At 42.8% G+C, this 20,156-nt stretch overlaps 2 protein-coding genes across 3 annotated transcripts in view; one reads left to right on the forward strand and one right to left on the reverse strand.

The window, feature by feature from the left end:
* Positions 1 to 11,333, reverse strand: part of ntn1a (netrin 1a) — a 49,684-nt gene extending 38,351 nt beyond the window's left edge. Inside the window, exons 1-2 of the mRNA XM_026358875.1 lie at positions 11,245 to 11,333; positions 9,982 to 11,026 (exon numbers count right to left, since the gene is read on the reverse strand). Coding sequence (XP_026214660.1) covers positions 9,982 to 11,005 — 1,024 coding nt within the window. The 5' untranslated portion in view covers positions 11,006 to 11,026; positions 11,245 to 11,333. The remainder of the gene's footprint in view (positions 1 to 9,981; positions 11,027 to 11,244) is intronic.
* A 3,067-nt stretch (positions 11,334 to 14,400) lies between these two features.
* Positions 14,401 to 20,156, forward strand: part of pik3r5 (phosphoinositide-3-kinase, regulatory subunit 5) — a 29,517-nt gene continuing 23,761 nt past the window's right edge. The window contains exon 1 of one of the 2 annotated variants that reach the window (XM_026358742.1): positions 14,401 to 14,723. The gene's annotated coding sequence lies outside the window, so the exon portion shown is untranslated. The remainder of the gene's footprint in view (positions 14,724 to 20,156) is intronic. The other variant, XM_026358741.1, reaches the window with a different exon arrangement.

Here is a 20,156-nt window from a genome sequence, read left to right on the forward strand (position 1 = left end):
TGTCTTTATATCTTTAGCTGTCTCTCTAACCAGTTCACCGCTGTAGTCTCTCATTCTCTCTTTTTTTTCCCGCTCTGCCTGTAGTGGACCTTCAACTGAGAGTTAAATAAGCCGAGGCCGGTGCTGTGTCTCGGTTGAACACCGAGCCTAATTAATTGGCTGTATTGTCCCAGAAGAAGCAGAGCCAGCAAAGGGAAGGAGCTGGTAACAATGCCAGGCATGGCTTTATTCTTTCAGATGCCGCCCGTTTCTTGGGAGGACTCTTGCGAGTTCTTGTGGAGGGTGACGAGAAAGTAAGGCAAAGAGAAAGAGGGAGAAAGTGGGGACTCGCCGCCCCTCCCCCCCCCACTAGTGTCTCTTATCTGCGAGAGCTAATGAGTGATGGATTAACCTGAGATCACCCCTGGCAAATTGAGATGACCCTACAAACCTTCCCAGAGAGCAAACCCTCTGGAGAGGTCCGCATTCCACTTCTCACAACACAAAGAAGAAATAAGAAATACACAAATAAGTTTGGTGATACTTTCTCACAAGGACATTTCATCATTTTAAATATCTGTGGTTTGGTGTAGGCTGGTTGCAGGATTTAGCAGGAGCATGAACAATGTAAGAAATAGAATACAAAAACGCAACTATTTTCTGGAAAAGCGGGCAAATGTCATGGTATATACAAGAAAAACAACTACTTAGACTTGTTATAAAAACTCTATCCAATGTAATAGCTTTCCAACATTCATGTTTCAACTGCAAACGCAATCCCTACGCTTCCAAATCTGATTTCCAGCAACTTGTGAGCGTTCAACAAGAAATCACATCCAATCCTCTGCAGCACTGCTTGTATACTTAACTCAAGTTTATTGTAAATCTTTCTACTTTGTGCTGACCTCTGCTGACTGAGCTCTCTTTGTGCAACCGTGTCAACCTGCTGCCTGCTAACGCAACCTTATTTACCAGCCTGTTTTATTCAACAGTCCGCCGTCCACGAGAACAAAGATTAGGAAAGGTCATTTATGACTCCAAGTTGCCTGTACGTCTATATAGACAATCACAGGCCCACACACACACTCGGACACACACACACACACAAACACCACTGTGGCTCGGAGGCATCCATGACGACCGGGTGCTACAAACCTCTGGTACACACACACAGAGCTTGCACCATGACTTATATGGAAAAGACAAAGACGTTGGTGATAAATCACAGTCAGCTATTCAACAATACACACACACACACACACACACAGAGGAATTCCAGTGAAGTTTTTTTTTTCTGGCAGTGTGTGAGCATGTTTGACGCAAAATGAAATTGTTTGACTCAGCTTGATCTGTCGCAGGTGTTTTCTCCAGCTTTGTGTGTGTGTGTGTGTGTGTGTGTGTGTGAGGGAGAAAGAAACTCCTGCATGAGATGTAAAACAAAAGAACAGATGAACCTACATAAAGTACAGTTTGATCTAATATCATTAAAGACTAACTCCGGGCTTGTAACTAAATCCATCACTACAACATTTATAACAGCATTAACGACTGGAGACACTTCACTCGCAGTAGGCAGCTTCCATGTGGTTGCATTTCACCCTGATGACAACAGCAGTGTGCCGCAGAAACAGTGGGGGGCGCTGCGAACTACACAACAGGCTGCTGTGTCAGGGTTGTAACTTCATCCAGCCATTAATCATCTATAGCTGAGGGTGTTAAGGACCCCGGCTTGGGGCTCGATGGGCTCACACTCGTGCTAGGTGGTCCTGTCGGTGAGTAGTGCGACTGTTCCCACAGAAGATTTTTCCAGGACTTTCACCTCGAATCAAACACTGGGCGGCAGCAAACACAAAAAGCCTCCCTCTCTTTTATGTCTCTCTCTCTCTCTCTCTCTCTCTCACTTCCACACACATAAGTGGGTATCTGTTTTTTATTGTTGTTATTGATGCTGTTACAGCCCTATCAGCTACACAGATATTTGGAAGGAGTTGTAACCTAGGCGTGCCAAGCCTTTCATTTTTAAGTGTGAACAGACTTGGGTAATTGCAGCACAATGTAACAACACATGTATCAGCTTCGGGACTTGTTGTGATGTGTTTTATCGACCTGAAAATACAAGAAGGAATGCATCGCGGAATGATTTTAAATGAATAAATTAATATCGAATTAACTAATCGCTGCAAGACACGGCCCGGGGCACAATGAAGGAGATGTGTTTTTTTTTTTTCTTCTTCTTCTCTTAAAATCACTTTCTCCCTTTCTTGCTTATTTTCGCTCTCTGTCTGTCGTTGCCTCCAGTCCACATTATATATTTGCTTTGGCTGCAAGCACTCGACCTCCTCTTGGTAACTGTGCAGTAACCTGCTGCCACACAGAGGTGCTGAGGTCATCAGCTCTGATCCTCTACAGCAGCGCTGGCCCCAAGATCAGGTCTCCCATATGCACATACACTTTTTTTTTTTTTTGGCTTTTTAACTCTGAAAAGCTGCCAACGCATGTACGCACACATCATCCAATACACGTGCACAGAATCACACACACACACAGTGTTTTTCTGCCCTGTTTACTGGTCCCTTTATGGCCTCCTGTTAACAAGTGAGACTGCTGTGGTCTTTCTATGAGGGCAATGAATCAAGATTGTGCTAACAGCGTGTTTCAAAGCTGACAACTGTATGAATGAGTGATGCTAGACTGTGTATAAACTGGCAGGCTTAAAGGGGAACTCCATCCCATTTTACATATCAAAGTATGTTTTGGTAGAACTACTCAAAAGTCTGTACAAAGCGTGTGTGGCTCCAGAGGGAGCTGTATGAAGTCACCTGAGTCAGTGTCAGTAAATCGGGGGGGTGTGGAGTTTACCAGAGCTCCACTGTCTACATTAGCAATAGCACATCTCAATTTCAAACCGAATAGCTGAAGTACATTATGGGTAGACAATGCACTGTCTCTCAGGTATTAATCAATATCATTATAATTAGCTATTACAATAAATACCAATGCTGTAAAATGTACTAATTGAGAAGATGTGGTTTACATTTTCAGATTGGTTGGAAGGGTGAGCTTCACTCGTACGCTTTTAAAAAACAAATACTAAACAAATACACTGCTGCTTAAACAAGGTTTAGAAAATAAAGTTTTTCATTAAAAGTTACATACTGCAGCTTTCACTGAAAATGTAATGTGGCTGCAATTATTAGTACAATATTTCTGATTGCTTGATTTCTTGATAGTTGGTATAGTATCACACTGTTTAGGAGACAGGGTTGGGCTGCAATACATATATGACAGACAGCCTGGGATTCATAAAGCTGATGAGTAAGGGCTGAGGGTTGAGGAATGAGGGTTTTAATTACCCCTAATCATCTGGTACCCGCTCGAACCAAACCTTTCCATTACACGCACACAAACACGTCTCACACACTCGGCTTGTGGTTCGTGCCAAACCCACAGCACCCAGAGATCCTCCCTCGGCTAAGACAAGCTTTCACTACGGCATCAAGTCACCAATTAATTCATTAACAGATGTCTCCCCAGGCGCTGAATAGCTGCTCAGGTCCTGGACAGAATTACTTTTCGCGTAAACACCTACTGGCAGAAAATGCGTATTAAGAGACACGCTCACATATCCCTTGCACAATCTCTTTGCATACACACACACACACACACTCCACAGCAACAAGGAATATGCTGTATAATGTCAAGGCCTGCTGGCAGAGAAAGACACATGGAAATGCTAAGAGGTATCAACAAACACTGAGCAGAGCATCTTGTGTCTGTCTGGCTCTGGGGGACTTAAACATGAGCAGCGACTTGTTGAGCAGTGTGTCCATATGCACGTGTGTGTGTGTGTGTGTGTCTTTCAAACCCCTGTTCTGCAACAGCTAAGAACTTTTGTACATTATTAGGAGAAATCCCAGTCATGTTTTAACTATGTTTTGGTAAACTTGTAATGCATTTACCTTTTTTGCACCTACGTGGAACAGCCACGATCAGGCACTCGCTGCAGTCAGAGAGCACGTCATCCAATAAAAATAATGAAATAGCTGTCATCGCTGTAAAGAAACTCTACTTCACGTCTGTGGTTTGAAAGAGACTGATGAAAGATTCCTGCAAATCTTCAGTGGACGCCCAGATTTCTCTCTTGAGAACATACCTGACAGTGTAAAAACACAGCACGGAAGTGTGTATGTGAGCTGCTTCTGCAGGGCGCAGCTAATATTGAGGGAAAAGATGAAAAAAAAAAAAAAATGTTGCTTCGATCTCCAAGATCAATTATCACCAGGTGCTGAAAGAGTGTGCTTCGGTTTGAATGGAAATGTTTAACACGTACAGAGAGTGTTTTCACTCACTGGCACGCAGAGCTCTTTCTGATCCTAACAAATAGATGATGAGGATATTATTGAGCGTGAGCTGAGATTGTGGCCTTCGTGGACGTTGGGATAAAGCAGACACAGTGACTTCACAGTGACTTCACAGGCACCAGGGTGACATGAGGAAGTGAGTGCAGGCCAGAAGCCAACAGTGTAAAGCAATACAGCTTTTCAGAGGCAATATGGCTTCTCAAAAAACAAGGTTGAGATTCCACTTCTGGTACGAGCACGCGCACAGAAACCTGCGTGCACACACAAGCACACACACACATGCACTTAGGCACTGGCAAAAAATGTGGACTCACACTGTGAGTATGATCTGCGTTGCATTACGCGTTGTAGCCAAAGCAATGAAACAAAACTGTGGCCGCAGAAATGTTCGCTTTGCCCAGAGGACCTTGAACTGAACAACAGACGCACACCGGCTGTGAAATTTCAGAGCAGACTTTTGTCTTTTCTGACAACTGGACAAATTCCATCACCCCGAAGCGGTGCGACCTGATCCTTGTCAAAGGTGGTCAAGTGGATTGTAATGAAAATGATCTGTTTCCACTTGAGACTAATACTGGACAACATTCAGATAGCTCTCGTAAAACACATTTACAGATGTACTTAGGATGAATTTCTTTTCATTTTATGAACGATAAAAGCCTACGGATCTCTCTCTCTCTCTCGGAACAAACACACACGCTTTCTAATTACAACTTTGCTCGTTGCCTGGCTGTCTTATTTTGTATATTATCCTCAGACGTTTTTAATATAAACTCATTTCCAGTCTTCAAAGAACCTGTCAGAATCTATTATCTGCGCAAAACTGGAATTCCATCCAAACTGAATTGCTTCTTGAACAGGCCTCATGACAAGCAACAACTAGCTTCAAAATTCCAGCTCAGAAAGGGGCTGCTCCCAAACACCGACATTAATAGCTTCAAGATCTCCCGTGCTCTAACATCTACAACACTCTCTGCATTATTTCCCCTCTGTTGCTTCCATTTCAGTCTAAATTATCACACTTGTCAATGATCTCACTCCAGGCGCTGCATGGCCTCTGGATACATTAGTTCCCAAAGAGGTAATAGTTTTATACAATAGTTTAATTTGTACAATTCATAAGGCTGAAAGTTCAATATCTGAAAATATTTTCAAATAACCAACATGGATTTAAGTCAAATTATGAGCATTGCAACACGTTCCTCTCCTGTATCCGTCCCACAGAAGCATTGTGACTAGTCTCCAGTGATCATACAACATGCTGCAGAAAGTTTTGTCATTATTACTGACTCCTCTATGTGTATCTCTTCTGACTGTCGCTTTTAGTGTTTGGTTACAACACTTGATATAGTGTGCTTACAGTATGCACTGGCTCCGTGGTCATGTTTCTGTCTGTTGGAGAAATATAACAGGTCCCTGAATCTAAAACAGAAGCGTGAGACGGTTGTCTGGACCATGCTCGACTTCTTTTTGCAGCGGTTTACAAAATGAATCATAAACACTGATAAGAGCTCGGGGGAAAGAGGTTATTGAAGTGAGAGAGAGGCCATTCCCCCCTGTTTGAACTTGCAGCTGAAGACCTGAAGAAAACAGCGCGCTCCCGTGCGCGTGTGCGTGCCTACAGGCGCGTGCGTGTCAGGAGAAAGAAGTGAGCGCTGACTGAACAAGTGAAGGTGACGCAAACTGAGACAAGTGCAAAGTGCACATCTTCCCAGTGGGTTTATTCCCAGCTTTGTTTGCTATGATCAGGCCTAAAAATGCATCCTGTCGGCACCTTTGAAGATGAAGGATGCCGGTTTATGAAGGTGCGCGGTGGCCTGCTCAAACATTAACCAGACCTTCAGTCATGTCTGGAAGGTACCAAACCAACACGGCAGCGACACACGCCTCAGGAAAGGCTGACTGACTTGTTCTAGTTTAAATACAAAGCTTTTGTTTTTTTATATTTTTGGCAAACAAAGACAGAATTATCCTTCCCTGTTAGTATGTATGCATGTTAGTATGTACTTTATTTATACTGGACAACACGGGTCCATGTCACACAACAACAAAATAATCTTCTACAAGCAAAAAGCCAAGAAAACCACAACTATCTCAGAGGAAAAATCCAACCTATAACACGTCACACTGTTATGCATCATTAGCTTTGTGCTCTTTTGATTGCTCTTGTTGACAGTTTTATGATGTATTCAAACTGTTTTTGCTCAGCCTGAATTACCTTCAATCAAATGTGGTTGGCTAGATAAGCTCACAGACTCTATGATTATGGCAACAATTGCTTAAGGTAAATGATGATATCTACATTGAGCTCTGGCCTGTGTGAAGCACAGTTTACGTGTCTCTATACTGGATTTCTCCTCAACAAAGTTTAGCAACGCCATCCTGCTTTTGATTCTGTCAAAGAAACCTGAAAAGGACTGCTGCTGCTATCAAACTCCTATTTAAAAACTCTAATTTAGCTGTATTATCTGAGACCTCGTTATGGTTTGGGTTGTGATCTATGAAAATGAGAAAACATACTCCACCAAGCATCAGAATGGGTGCAGCTGTTTTTAAATGTTAACATGTGTTTGTTAGATTTAATGTACACTAGTCTAGTAAAGGCATTTTTTCGGTGTAGGGAGTTTTGATGGCTCTGATGGTTTCAAGTTGGTAACACACCCACATATAATGGGGCAAAAAGACTACTTAAAATATTTTTTTCCCTCAATACAAGTGGTTGTGGCTTCAAAATTCAATAATTGTAATGGGTATCAAATCGACCGCGTCAACTTTGCTGCGGTTCGTGTTTACTGCTGTCAATCAGACGTCTGGGAACAGCACCTGGGAGCATTTTCTGTGATTTCTGCAGAGTTGATTTGGATACAGTGAGGCAAAACAAGCAGCCCATCATGCTGGCCTGTAGCAGCCTGAGACTCCTTGTGTAGTAGAAGACAGAAGAAGCGTTTTCATTTTTAGTGTTACATTATACAATTAGTGAATGTACAAGAAAAAAAAAAGAAGTTTCTTTCCATCCCAGCCACCTTTACACTCTCACTGGCCCAGTAAAAGTCGCCTTGGTAAAAAAAAAAAAAAAAGGCAACTGTCAAAATGCTCTGTAGGCGGACGTGCCATGGAGATGTCACTCTACCTCTCTTTCCTCTCCTCCCGTCTTGGTCGTGTCTGCCTCTTCCATTTCCACTAATGTCCTCCTGCTCCATCTCCAGCCCCTCCCTCTGTCCCTGCCTCTCTGCAGTGCAGTGCCGGTCCTCTCATTCTGCATGCCTTCAAGCTGTCTTTCTAGTCTCCCTGAATTATTCAGGATACCTTCTCCTCTTTGTCTCTTTTTCCCCAATGTGTCCAGTAAACTGCACAAACCTCAAACTGGACTGATGAAAAATAACCAGGATGGTTCCTTTGCGTTGAAACAACTCTCTGACTGCTGCCTTTTCTCACACACATATATTAATTAGGTGAAACGTTGCTCTTTTTTTTTTTATCTGTGAGATTCTGACAAACACCTAATTTCCTCAGTATTAGACTACAGACAGCCTCATCTACCTTTGCCTTTGCTAAAGTCAGATTAAGTCTGCCAAACTGAGATTGAAGCAGGTCTCTTCTGTGCCTGTGGTGTTGGCCTTTGAACTTAGAAATCAATAACCTAAATGGACCAAGGTGTACACTCACGAGCACGAACGTCCTTTCACATCAGGATGGAAGCAATCAGCAAAGTGCGCTTCAAAACAAACACGGAGACAAACCTGAGTTTTCAAGTGTGCTTTTGTGATTGTTTTTACTCTTGTGTGCGTCTTTTTTCCTCTTTTTTTCAGTGGGAACAGAGAAAATATCGCAGGAGTCAATAATAGCTCCCGTCTGTTCTGACCCCACGCAGTGCCAGAACTTTTGTAATATGCAGAAACACATTTGTGATAATACATCCAGTGATAATCAGGGTGCTATTAAGGTGGGTGAAGCTACACACACTCAAGCCACTGTAAAAAGCACTTTGAAATAGAGTTTGTGAAGCTTCCACAAATGTCAAATGCACAGTTTAATTCTGCCACAGGACAAAGTATAATTGGTATCACACAGGAGGCCATGTAACGTGGAGAGAAAATCAAGAGCTGGTTGACCTCATTTAAAACGAGCAGGCAGACTAGCACTGGTTATCTGACAATAGCGTGCCTTTGTTTCATTGCTTTCTTTAACACATTATAACCAACTCAGCAGGCACACGACGCAGTAAGCAGACATTTCTATAAAACTGTCCCACCTAGCAGTGTAAGGAAGTGTCCGGGCTTTGGAAAGACCAGCAAACCAAAAAAAAAAAAAAAAAATCTTTTTAACAGCTGCTACTTGTCAAAGTGGCTGACATGTGCCACGACTGTCAAACAATATAGAGCCTCTTTTCCTGCAGACCCGCAGCAGAATGGAAAAAGTAAGGCTCTGAATGAGTTTGTGCAAGGTGATTGTGGCTTTCTGTGGCCGTGTGGCTTCACGCTGACGTTGTAGTTTCAGTGTTTGTCATTGCAGTGTTTCTGCCTGTTCTTCTGTTTCTCTGGCTGCATCAGACTCTACACCTCAACAGCAGGAGACACTTAAACAGCACATTACTGCAACTCGCTGTTATCCTGCAGCCCAGTTTTTATTTGTATCCGAAAAGAATAATAAAAAAAACTAAAACATTTAATTAAAAATGTAAACTTCCTCCTGCCTTCATCTCCAGTACATAAGTTAAATCAATAAAAACCATAGTTCACATCTGTGATAAACTAAAACATAAATACAGACACCAGTGCAGCTTTGATCACCCTGATCAGGCAGCAGCTGATGACTCTGAGACACAAAGACTGGTTTTACAGAGAACACCTGCTTTCCTTTTAGAATTTAAATATTGCATTTTACACGTGTCTATTACCTAGTGTTAATATTAATAACGAATATTAAATTACAGCAATTTGCACAATTTGTAAAGCACATATTAATCCAATACAAAATAAAATGACTCTAACTTCCAAAAATCAAAACGCCTCAATATGAATGTCGTAATATAACAGATTGTAACTCCAATTGTGGAGCCAGTATTAATTATTTCTTTTGACTATTTGTATACTTTAGGACAATCTGCCAGAACATGCCACCATGTGGAAAATAATTATGTGATAATAAAAACTAAATCTGAGTTCAATTACCACTGAAGTGGGTGTGTTGCAAAATTCTTCCACCAAATTAAAATGCTTCCAAATAATTCCAACTACGAGAAATGTTCCTGTGAGTGACTGGACTCGGTGGTCCCGTTTGAGGTGGTTTCAATTTGGCCTGCAACAAACTACACAGACTTTCAAATGTCACATGTGCCTTTGCTGCGGTTTTGCTTAGAGGGACGTTTGGATTTGATGGAGTTGGTTAAAGACTGTATTATTATTATTATTATTATTATTATTATTATTATTATTATTATTATTATTATTATTATTACATCATTAAAAATAACAAATGCACATCTTTGACAGATTTACATGACTGCTATCTAATATTGCCTCGTCTCTCTTTTTTCTTCTGCAGGTTACTTTAAAATCACACAGTTCGTCCACTAATAATAAAAAAGAAAACTGTTCTAGATGCAGAGCAGTAGAGTAGAAGATGCTGTGGACGGACTCACCGACACACTCGTTGGCCTCCCTGGCTGTGGCTCTCTGCCACGGTCTGTCGTAGTGGAAAGGTTTGCACCTGTCGCACTCCGGCCCGGCGGTGTTGTGCTTGCACTCACACACCAAACTCCCATCCCGGTCCTTTACGCACCGAGATGCGTGCCCGTTGCATTTGCATCTTCCTCCGACCTGCAGGTCCGACACAGCGTAGAAGTACGAGTCTCGGGCTAACTCCGAGTCGTCCTCGTTCTCGTCGCCGAAAGTGTGCAACCTGCTGAAGATGACTTTAATGTCAGTGGCTGTCACCCAGTCCTGCAGCACCGGGGAGTTGTCGAAGTCGTGCGCCGACGGCCTCCCGTCCAGCGTGCTGAAGGCGATGAGCCCGCCGGTCAGAGGGTGCATGTCGGTGTGGGAGTCCGTGCACACGGCCTCCTGTTCGTTCTGCTTCGTGATGGCGGCTCTGTTGGGCTTGTTGTACATCTTCCTGCATTGGGTTGAGTAGAACTGAAAGGGGACCCAAGTTTTCCCGTAGTCCATGGACTTGTAAATGACCATGGATTCGGGTCGGGGAGAGCAGAACTGCAGGCTCACGTAGGTGACCTCAAACTTTTTACCTAGGGACAAAGTCAGGGTGACATTTTGGGGGAACTGAATGAAGTTGTCGGACTGCCAGCAGGTGAGGTTGTGCGGGTTGTTGAGGTCCGTCAGGTACGCCGGAGGGTGATACTTCTTGGGGTCCGAGGCGTCGCATGTGTGACAGTTTCTGGTCCTCTCGTCCCCCTTTTCCGCCGATGTCACCACGCAGTAGCGGCTCGGCGTCTTGCCGCAGGTGCTGGACACTTTCACCTCCTTCCCGAAGGCGGAGTTGACGAAGTCCGGGATGCAGCGCCGCGGGTTGCCGTGCTCGTCGTAGCAGGGGTCCGGCGGAGAGGTCTGCGCCGCGAACAGGCTCATCCCGTAGCCGCCCAGGGCGCAGCGACAGGACAGGGACGCGGTGAGCAGCACAGCCAGCGCAACATCCACAGCCCTCATCATGGTCTCCCACAGTGTCTGTGTCTGAAGGAGAGAGCAGAAACAGAGAGAGAGAGAGAGAGAGAGAGAGAGAAGGCAAAGTTTGGAGATGACACAAAAACCTGCTTTCTTTTTATTCTTCTTGTTCTCTCTGCAAACATTCAGCAAACAAAAACTGAGGTGAACAGCTGCAGCCTCATTACCATGAGAGGAGAAACGTGCACACGCCAAGTTTTGGTCAAATGTCTATAAAACCACTTTACCTGGGAATATGTTTGAAAAGATGTCACAACACTGGCGATGGAAGGCCACAAATACAAAAACAATCTCCTGTTTTTGTTTGTTTCTTCAAGTCTCCTGCGCAAAAAAAAAAAAAAAAACAACAACACACAGAGAGCCGCTGGATTTAAGAGTCGCTGGTGTCCTTATAGCAATCCCAGTCGTCCTGCCGGGCTTTTCACAATCTCTCTCTCTCTCTCTCTCTCTCTCCCTCTCTCTCTCTCTCTCTCTCTCTCTCTCTCTCTCTCTGGGATCGGATCTTGCTTGGCACAGCTTTAGGTCAGCTCATCTTGAGAGGTGACGCCAGACGGAACTACGACATCCACTGGTGCGTCGGTGAGAGAGCGGGCGAGAGGAGAGGAGCAAATCACCGCAGAGGAAAGACACAAGACAACTGGAGCGAGCTGATTTTGGAGCTTGCCACACCTTCAGCTGATCAGCTGGTGTAGTTCAATCATCCAGATGTAAAAAAAAAAAAGAAAGTCGTTATTAGGGATGTGATCGCGAAGTCAGCCTACTTTGGTTTACTATTGAGGTTTTCCCTATGCAAACCGTGGATGTAACCATACACCTCACTTCTCATTACTCTGTAGTGCACAAGAACTGGCAACATCCTGCAAAGCTGGAATGTTCAATGCTCTGCTGCTAGTTCACAAAAGACTTTAGCTTAAAGATGTAGTCAAGTAAAAGTCTAAATGACTTAAATTCTGCATGTTGTTGAAATGATATGACGGGATTTCATCAAAGGAAAATATGATGTGAAATTAACTCAACCAACCTTATAACCCTGGAAATTATTCATATCGTTTTCAGGGAGCAGTTCTGTCTTCAGTGGGAGGCTATCCCTATGTGTGCAGATATGGATGGATAACTGAACTGGTCTACTGGGCACAGGTCCAGGGGCCCCAGAGGTGAGGAGCCTTCAGGCCTCCCACCTGTGTTTGGAAAAGTCACAGAGCTGAGTTAAAACATGCAAAATCAACACAAAAGGTGCACGAACAGATGCATGAAGTAACCAGACAGTGGGGGAAAATGGAATAATAGGTTGCATCTCTTTAAGTCTGGTGGTACGAGGTGTTGGGGGCCTTGTACCCGTCTGTGCTCACAGGGGCAGGACAGAAAACATCACTTATCCAGAGTCAGACGATGTTGGATGTGAAATGATACAACAGGCTTCAACATCAGGTCGTGAATATCCCACATGCTGCTGCTGCTGCTGCTGCTGCTGCTCCAGGGGACCTGTTGAATGTTGGCAGCAGAAGTAACAGCGCCACCTTGTGCATATGGAAGGAAGCTCCAGCTCAGTCTGGGCAGAGAGTCATACTATCCACATGTCCCAGGCGGTGGAGACATTACACCATTTAATCATGAATGAGAATGAAGATTAATGACTGCTGCATGTCTGAAGAGTGGACATCAGACCCTCACTGGATGAGGATGCTGAGAAGTGCTGAGTTATATTCTGAGATTAGTGTTGAAAGGAGTGCAGAGTTTAATACATGATCAAACTATTTACAACTAAAAGATGAGAATGTGCTGTTAGGAATGAGTTATTTATCGGATGTAAGGATACATACTGACAGATGGATTATTTTGCTGGCAGAGCAGCTAGTAGAGCACTGTCAAAAAACAGTTTATACCTTTATAAACTACAGAACCATCACTTTTAAATCCATTTCAAACACAAGCTTTCAGTTCTTTTATTTTAAAATTTCAGTTCTCCCTCCCTGGCGTATAATAAGGAATTATCAGTCCCGCTGCTTCCCACTGCTTCACCTTCTGAGCCTCAGCATTTATCAGCTCTTTGCTTTATTTCTGCTCTTGCATTTAAAAACGAATAAGAACAGTGGTGTCTGCGTCATGCCGTGTAGACGCGCCGCTAACTTAACCAGCTTCAAACCAGAGTTCAAACCAATAAAACCAGTTAGATGCTTGACAGGTTATGGAAATAAAGTCCCATAGAGGGTTGAATTTGGGTAACCAGAGAGAGAAATCACACAAACAACCGTTGAGATGATCCAACACAATATGTGCAGAACCTTTTTTTTTTTAAATGACATGACTTCCCTTCTCTGGAAATGGTCTAGGATTAGTCCTGCTGATGTGACGTTCTCAGAACACCTTCATAAATACACAAACATACAGAGAAGTTAATAAAAAAAAAAACGGAAGCAACTTCATCATCAACATGAGGCTTCATTCCTACTACTACATTTCTCCTACTGTGCCTGAACTCACTAAATCGTAATGCAGTTTTGCTTATACGCACAGTATATTGTGTCTCATGGTTCACTTAGGAAAGAAGAACATTTTTAAAAACAGGACCTGCTCCTCCATAGTAGTTATTCCTGCACAAACACATAACTGACAAATGAATTGTTTCGTTATTTGAGTCATTTTCTGTGTTTTCATCACCAACTTGACTTTTGCTACGCAAACAAAAGTCGTATTTTAAAAGTTTGTTCTTTAACATAAAAGTGATTACTCATCAACTTTCTTCCTCATAATCCGCTGCGCAGTACATACATGTTTTAATGTTACTGTTGTTATCACATTTCCCTCCTTCATGAGAAAGGGGAATTCACAGCCGCATTAATTCACGAAATGTAAATGACAGGCAAAGCAGGAGGAGGAAGTAGGGTCAGCATTTCCCAGACTGAAGGGGATGCAGATATAGCAGATGAGGAATATGAACCTCGTGCACTTGTCATTACATGCAAAGTTCGACCTAACAGCCTCAGCGTGTATAATTTACATTATTGGCATGTTCTCAAAATAAATTGAACTCTGTATATTTGCATACAATATAATTATTACAGTCCGATGGGACTTAGTTTATTTGAATTAGATTCTATATATACATAATATAAACATTACTCGTGCTGTTATTGATCCTGTCCATTTTGCATCACAGTGTGTTTTATTTTTTGTGTGTATTCTGTTAAGACAATTAACTAAATCTCGTCTGGTTCAACACAACACCCAAACAAAGACACTTTACGCACACCGGTGAAAACAGGTCAAACAGATGACTTCCTTTTAGGGGCCAACATCCCTTAAAAAAATCTGCATGCAACCACTCGAACATGTATGTAGAAACACACAGACACACACACAATCACACTTCCCACCTACAGGCTCACACACAGACGCGCCAGCAGGCTCTCTCATTGTGCTCAGGAGGACTTCTTTCATACACTTCCTGTTTGTGAGCCGCCGTACGCGTGAAGCGCAGAAGTGTTTGAGCACAGCAGAGGGCTTAAAAAAGCTATATACCAGTGGCTGATTTTAGTCTTGTTTCACTGCACTGCTCCGCCATGCCCAGGATGTGGGTTCGTCTGTTAAACCATGATGTGGGTGGTGAATGAATGGCAGTATCACTGAGGTGGAGACTGTTTGCCTTGGACTCGTCGGACTCTTTAGAGACTTACAGAGGGTATGGGTGCTGGACAGTAAATTCAAGGTAAGACAGTGGAGACAGTCATGGGTACATTTTATTTTGAAGGGCATCTGCCGCTCTGTGAGCTTGAATGGGGACAAGCAGTCTCTGGCAGTCAGCCAGACGAGATGAAGACAGAATTTGTGTTCTTCTGTGAGGTTGAGGGAGCAATGACTGACAGTAGGCTGTTGATTTGGAAGTGCCGACATCCAAATGTGCTCTGAAAATATAAAGATCCAGCTTCATCTGGCTATCTGATGTGTTGGTACATGTACTGTAAAGCCGGTTCTGTCAGCGTGACCTTTCCATGTCATGTTTTGACTCATGTAAATGAGTTTTATAATCTCAAAATTCATTTCTTTGCAACGCGAAAGCACCCGGTGTTTTGTTTTCTGTCACACGAGCTGTCGAGCTGTGTCAGTGTCCCCTTGATGGGAAACAGCAGGGCCGTCACGGTGACAGCCCCCCTCTGTGAGCTCACAGACCCCCCACTGTGATACCATTTTAGGAACTTCTGCTTTTTCAGATGCTCTGTATGATTCATGCTTTTAATAAACAGCGAGGAAGTAGAAACAGAGAAGCACGTGTTGAGCGCCTGGATGTTGTCTGTGCATGAAAATAGGAAGAATAACTTAAGACAGAGTGATGTATTCCTCTCAGATGTTTGTGTCAGCACTCTAAACAACACAATATGGTTTCAAGTGTTTCTGAGGGTAATGTCAGTAGATGTGGTTTGTATAATTCAACTATGTACAGTGGCATTAAGTCTGAATTTGAGTCCTCATTCAGTTTGACATACATTATATAAAACTTAAACCACATTGACCAGGAGCACCTGAAGCATACATTCAGTCTAACATCTTGTCAGATCCACCAAATAGGAACATTACTGAACCAATCCCTGAACTCAACATCCCTTCCCATCACTCGTCAGCCACAAGTGAATCCGTGAATTGCAGATCCAGTTTAGCTGCAGGTGACTTTTGAAAAAGATGGAAGATTATTTTTTTGGTTCAGATCATCACCTGCGACGCAGAAGTAACCGAAGATGGCAAACCATTCATATAAAATATGATCGTTGGGCATTTAATGAAAATGAAGCCCGTGTTTTTCTGGTTGTAGCCTTCAACCAGGGAAATTCTTTGGCAAGTCACGTCTCGATAAAGACAAGGAGCACAGCAGCCATATACCTATCAAGTCCTAAATGCTCTCATTTGTAACTTACGTCTGACTCAAACCCACAGCTCATGTCTGAAATCTACTAGGTAAGACTTTATGTTAGTCTGAACAGCAGGGTGCATTTGACTTCGTAAAACTAGAGGTGTGACAACAAAGCTTTGGATTATTTTTATAATGATTATCTATCTCTATATATGTACTGCATATTCAGATATGTATATATAAATGTGACGACAATGACATACTTTATTAATCCCCTTGGGGAAATTGTCGTTTGGACAGCTGCAGTAGATAATGGCACCACTGGGGGGGATTTGGTGTCTTGTCTAAGGACACCTCAACACATAGCCGGGAGGAACCAGGAATCGAACCAGTAACCCTGGGGTTATATATACGACTGCTCTGCAACCTGTCACATAATGACATACTCTTATTGTGCAACCACAGGAAGGGATCGTCTATTCTTCTTAGAAATGAATCAATTACACAATCGGCGTGCATACAATCATCATCTCCTGTTGAGAAATAAAAAACTGCCAGGGTTGTGGGGGAAGCCATGTGTTGTGTTTAAAAACAAAGAAAGAGAACATATGTTAATGACGCTGATCGGAGACATCGAGAGCCTTTGTTGTTTACCACAAATATATCAGTTATGGAGATTGAAATCTGACCCCATGTCACTTTCTTTTTTCTGAATTTCACATCCAGCAGAGATGATGCGTGTTATTCACAACATTGCTTCCTGTTTATCTCTTTACGGCTGTGGTATCGGTAAAATCTTCATTTTCACCTTTACGACACGCACTTTGATGTCTGCACCTCCGCGTGTCTGTACACAGATGCCTGTACATATGCATCTGTGCACATGCACGGCACACCTGTTGTTACAAAACGACACTCAGCGAGGTAAACCAAGAGGTCGTCCCCACATATCACACTTAAAGTCATGAAATAGGATATGGTATTCCAATAGAAACCATGGGTATCTGCGTCCTCTTCATTTGTTGACTGATGAAACTCACTGCTGTTGGGACGGCCTCATTTAGTAGTGTTTCAATAGCAGTGACCACCAGCTCCCTCATATTGAGACCATAATCTCAATTCTCACGTGTCATTCCCATCCATTGTAGTTTCATCATATTTTTTTAACCTGTATTAATTGAGGAAGTGAAGCCCAAACGTTATATAGAGGAGCTTTCAGTTCTCCAAGCAGCAGAAGAACCTTCGTGTTTTGATGCTGTAGTTTGAAATAGGGCAGGTTGTTGCATCTCAGTGTATTTTTAAAGTGGTTACTTCCTACTTGAGTCTCTTTTCTGCAATTAGACCAACTGTATTTCTATTGTAAGGACACCAGGATACATCAGTAAAACAGAATTTGTTTTGTTAAGTCTAAGATTTCTTGCTGCTTGAATGGAAGTTAAGCTTTACGGTTTCTCTTTGACCCTACAACAAACGGCTAAACTGTCTCTCCTCGTGTATAAGAAATCCTTAAACTATATACAAGCAAACTCCACTCACTGATGAACACCACGTCACGTGATTATGTTGGCCAACTTGACCTTAAGGCGACATTGTTTTGTCAGTTCTGTCAAAGGTGTTTCCAAAGTCAAGAATGACTTGAAGCATATCTGTGAGGCTACGCAAAACAAAACATCCTCAGCGGCATGACGTGTTTTCTCTGTGTTGGGCAAACTAGACATTTGCAACCCAGCACGAGAGATCTGCACCAGACTGGTGTGTTCCCACTGGTAGCGGTTGTTTGAACTAAAGGGAAGTACTCAATTACAGGCGAGCTTTGGAGTTGGACCACTGTTGTTTCCTAAAGTCATAAGAGGGCAGTTCACTTCCAGTGGGTCAGTGGAGAGAAAGGGGGGATAGCAGCTCTGTGGGCTGGCAGAGGAAGACTGGATGTGAATATCAAACTCCATCAAGGCAGAGGGGGGTGGGCGTCAGTAGAAATCAGGCACGCATGCTGCAAACAAAAAAACATACACATGCACAAGCTCTCCTTTCAGGTCTGTGGGAGTATATCTGAGAGTCTGATCACACCACAACAATAGGGAGGCACCTGCTTCCTCCGCTGAGCAGGGAAGCTATCTTCCTGTAAGGAAGCAGTTGGTAATGGGATCAGTGGGAGAGATGGGAAGCAGTCAATGAGGAGATGGAAAGAGGAAAAAGAGGACAAGAGGTACAGGTGGAAGTAGCAGTGTTGGCCCTGCATGGGTTTGTCTGGGAAATGTCGATAATTAGAATGTTATGCAAGGAAGCGAAGGAGAGATAGAGAGGCTGGAAACAGAAAGAGGCAGAAAATGAGACCAGGAAAAGTAACAGTAAACATTTTGATGTTAGAAACAATGTTGAAAATCTATTGTTAATACGGGAAGACGTCAGCTACACTTAGTCAGAACATCAGCAATCGGTTTGGTAAAGAATGAAATATTATTTTAGCTATATTTTATTTGTGTCATTGCAACCATAGCTGCATGGATGTTTGCCTGTTGCAGTATTCAGTGTGTGGACCACCGCTCCTTTTCTTTTTTTTTTTTTGCTCTGGGGATGATTCGTTTGCTTTAAATCGTTGTGTTGTTTTTTTTTTTTTTTTGGAGATTGTTGTCAAATTGTTGTTCCGCCCTAAAAAAGCACTGTTTGTTCTTGTTGCAAGTTGCCAGCCATGAAAAAGTGGAAGTGACCTTGTTGACTCTTAGGGATGTGCTGCATACATCCTCTTATGAAACCCCACAGACTCATGCATTTGCAACACAACTAGCAACTCTACGTAAACAAGTATGACACTGTGGAGTTGGGACTGAATTGTTCTTTCCCAGTCAGCAGAGACTGTAGAACATATACCACAAATCATAGCGCTGTGATGCCAAATCACAAAAACACTGACACTACACTATTATATTGACTCAATAACTTGGAAACAGACATTTTAAGGCATCTATGGCACCCACATGATCATTTTCATCATAAATCAGCCACCCTGAACATTATAAAATTGACATGATAACATTGTTGCGTTGCTGCTATTACTACAATACTACTTTTGCTTATGTCAGCAGAACTTTAAACTATACCTGACTTGCCTAAAGTCCTCACCTCTTCATTACCTTAACATGTCCCCATTGAACCCCAGCCTCCACACAGGAGTCATTACAGCTTTGACTTATTAGTTCCTTCCACTCTCACTGGTCTCTCCTCTCCAGCTCTGTCAGAGCCAGACAATGGCCGGAGCCCTAACAAGTGTCCAGCACACTTGACTCTGTGCTCCATCTATACACCAGCACAGTGCCACTTGGGACACCTCTTAGGTACAATACCTCGACAGGGAGCAGGAACCGCTGAGAAAGGGGTACATAGAGTTGTTTATGTGTAGAGCTGGCGGTATTGTTGTTCAGTGGTAAGTGTAGGAAGGGGAGTGAAGTGGTGGGGAACATGTTGCTGTAGCTTCACTCCTCTGACCTCCTGAACTTAGATTTGGATGAGTTTCCACTTTGGTGTTAATAAATTCCGGGTTTACAGTTATTAAGAGAATTATTTATGCAACACATAAAGTGTAAGTGTATTCAACATGTCATTGGCTTATGATGTAGTTTCTGTTCACTTGGTTTGACTTTGCATGCCATTAAAGGAATAGTTGGAGATTTATGGTCAGATTTTAAATATGATACCAGTTTTACTAGTTTATGTCTGATAAGGTTACAGCTTGTTTCTAATCAACAGCTAAACTTCCTCTGTCTAATAGTAACACGATCTGTCTGCTAGCACCTCATAAGTTTGCATGTTAACACATTAAACTATATGTTGTTTCTCTGGTGTGTAAAAGTCTTGTCAAACAACATGTTGTGGTTTTCTAGAGGGTTATGTACTTGGCTATGTCTTGGATTAGAAACCTGTAGAAGCTCTCTCTCAGACAAGATGTAACATTTTCACACTTTATTTTTGAGAGGGTAAAACTAAATGACATACTAATTAGAGGTGCTGGTAAAGAGATACTTCCAGACAGAGCCATCTGTTTCCAGTCTGCATCCTGAGCTTTAAGCTAACTGACTCTTAAATGGTGTATTTAATGAGGGGTTTGAAACTGGAATCAAACTTCTCTTCTAACTCATAGAAAAGAAAGCGAGAAAGCAAATTTCTGCAAATGCCAAAGAGCTGTGTACTATATGTGTTTGTCAGGTGGGGTTATTAGGTGAGTGGGAGTGTGAGAGCGAGAGCGAGTGAATCATCCATTAACACTATGTATTTGACAAGCTTAATTTATTTCTGACTTTC

The sequence above is a fragment of the Anabas testudineus genome, chromosome 1 (assembly GCF_900324465.2).
Source record: "Anabas testudineus chromosome 1, fAnaTes1.2, whole genome shotgun sequence".
Taxonomy (NCBI): domain Eukaryota; kingdom Metazoa; phylum Chordata; class Actinopteri; order Anabantiformes; family Anabantidae; genus Anabas; species Anabas testudineus.